Below are 1019 nucleotides of genomic sequence, written 5' to 3'. Positions count from 1 at the left end.
AGAGCGACGGGTGCAGTGGTGGTGTTTTCCCTCCGAAGAAGTACGACGAGCATCATCGCGTCGTGTACCGCGACGATTAACCTTAAAGAGAGCAATGTTCGGCAATGTTCGGGAATCCAAGCTTTTTGACCAATCGTGATAAAGATTTACAAGAATTTACCGGGGATTGCGAAATGGCATTAAGTTCTTACTTAAGATTTGTCTTGAGCCAGTCTTGCTCAAGTCGACCAAATAGTCGACTTAAGACGGTTTTGTCAGGTTATGTGCTACATTAGTGGTGATATTCCAGTGTCGGGATTGCGTCATTCTCGCCGTCGCGCGTCATGGCCGTCATCATCGCGTCGTGTATCGCGACGATTAACCTTACAGAGAGCGACGGGTGCAGTGGTGGTGTTTTCCCTCTGAGGAGGTACGACGAGTAAACTCGAGTCGCCGATACTCAAGGCGAGGAGGTGTGACGAGGAAAGTGCGTAGTGATCGATGTCAGAGACGAGTAGCCGAGAACGACGAGGAAGAGCAGAGGAAGCGAGTGCGAAAGGGGAGAGCGAGAGAGAGGGACAGCGGACAGGCCGAAGCCAGGAATTCCGACGACCGCGACTCTATCAGGGAGCTCCAGAAGTGGCAACGCATTTTATCACTTTCCCGGCAGCGAGTACGGCACCGTTGGTTTCAGAAATCATAGTACGTTTTCATCCGATAATTTACAAACGTTTCCATCCGCTTAGTTTAAAGTTTCTCTGTACATTCCTGTGATGATGCAAATCTCGCATGTCATCTTCTCTTTTACAGAGCGACAAAGTAAAGTGAAACTCAAAATACTTAAGACTGGTAGATAAATTTCTGAAATAGTATGAAGATATGATAAGTGCTTACTTTAACTCATTCTATTATTTACATGTCTCCTATAATAACTGGCACATCTGTCATTGGCATACAATTCAAAGATGGAATTATTATAGCGGCAGACGTCCTAGGATCTTACGGATCGCTCGCTCGTTACAGAAATCTGGAACGTCTTA

At 46.3% G+C, this 1019-nt stretch overlaps 1 protein-coding gene across 1 annotated transcript in view; it reads left to right on the top strand.

Annotated features, from left to right (window-relative positions):
• Positions 1-602: 602 nt before the first annotated feature.
• LOC112462811 (proteasome subunit beta type-4-like) overlaps positions 603-1019 on the top strand; it is a gene marked incomplete at its 5' end in the record, with an annotated part of 1344 nt that continues 927 nt past the window's right edge. The window contains 2 exons of the mRNA XM_025028846.1: positions 603-681; positions 945-1013. Of these exons, the coding sequence (XP_024884614.1) occupies positions 603-681; positions 945-1013 (148 nt within the window). The remainder of the gene's footprint in view (positions 682-944; positions 1014-1019) is intronic.

Source organism: Temnothorax curvispinosus, unplaced genomic scaffold, assembly GCF_003070985.1.
Source record: "Temnothorax curvispinosus isolate PA1 unplaced genomic scaffold, ASM307098v1 QBEX01012773.1, whole genome shotgun sequence".
NCBI lineage: Eukaryota > Metazoa > Arthropoda > Insecta > Hymenoptera > Formicidae > Temnothorax > Temnothorax curvispinosus.
Note: the sequence above shows the minus strand (reverse complement) of the source record. Positions and strands in the feature narration are given on the sequence as shown.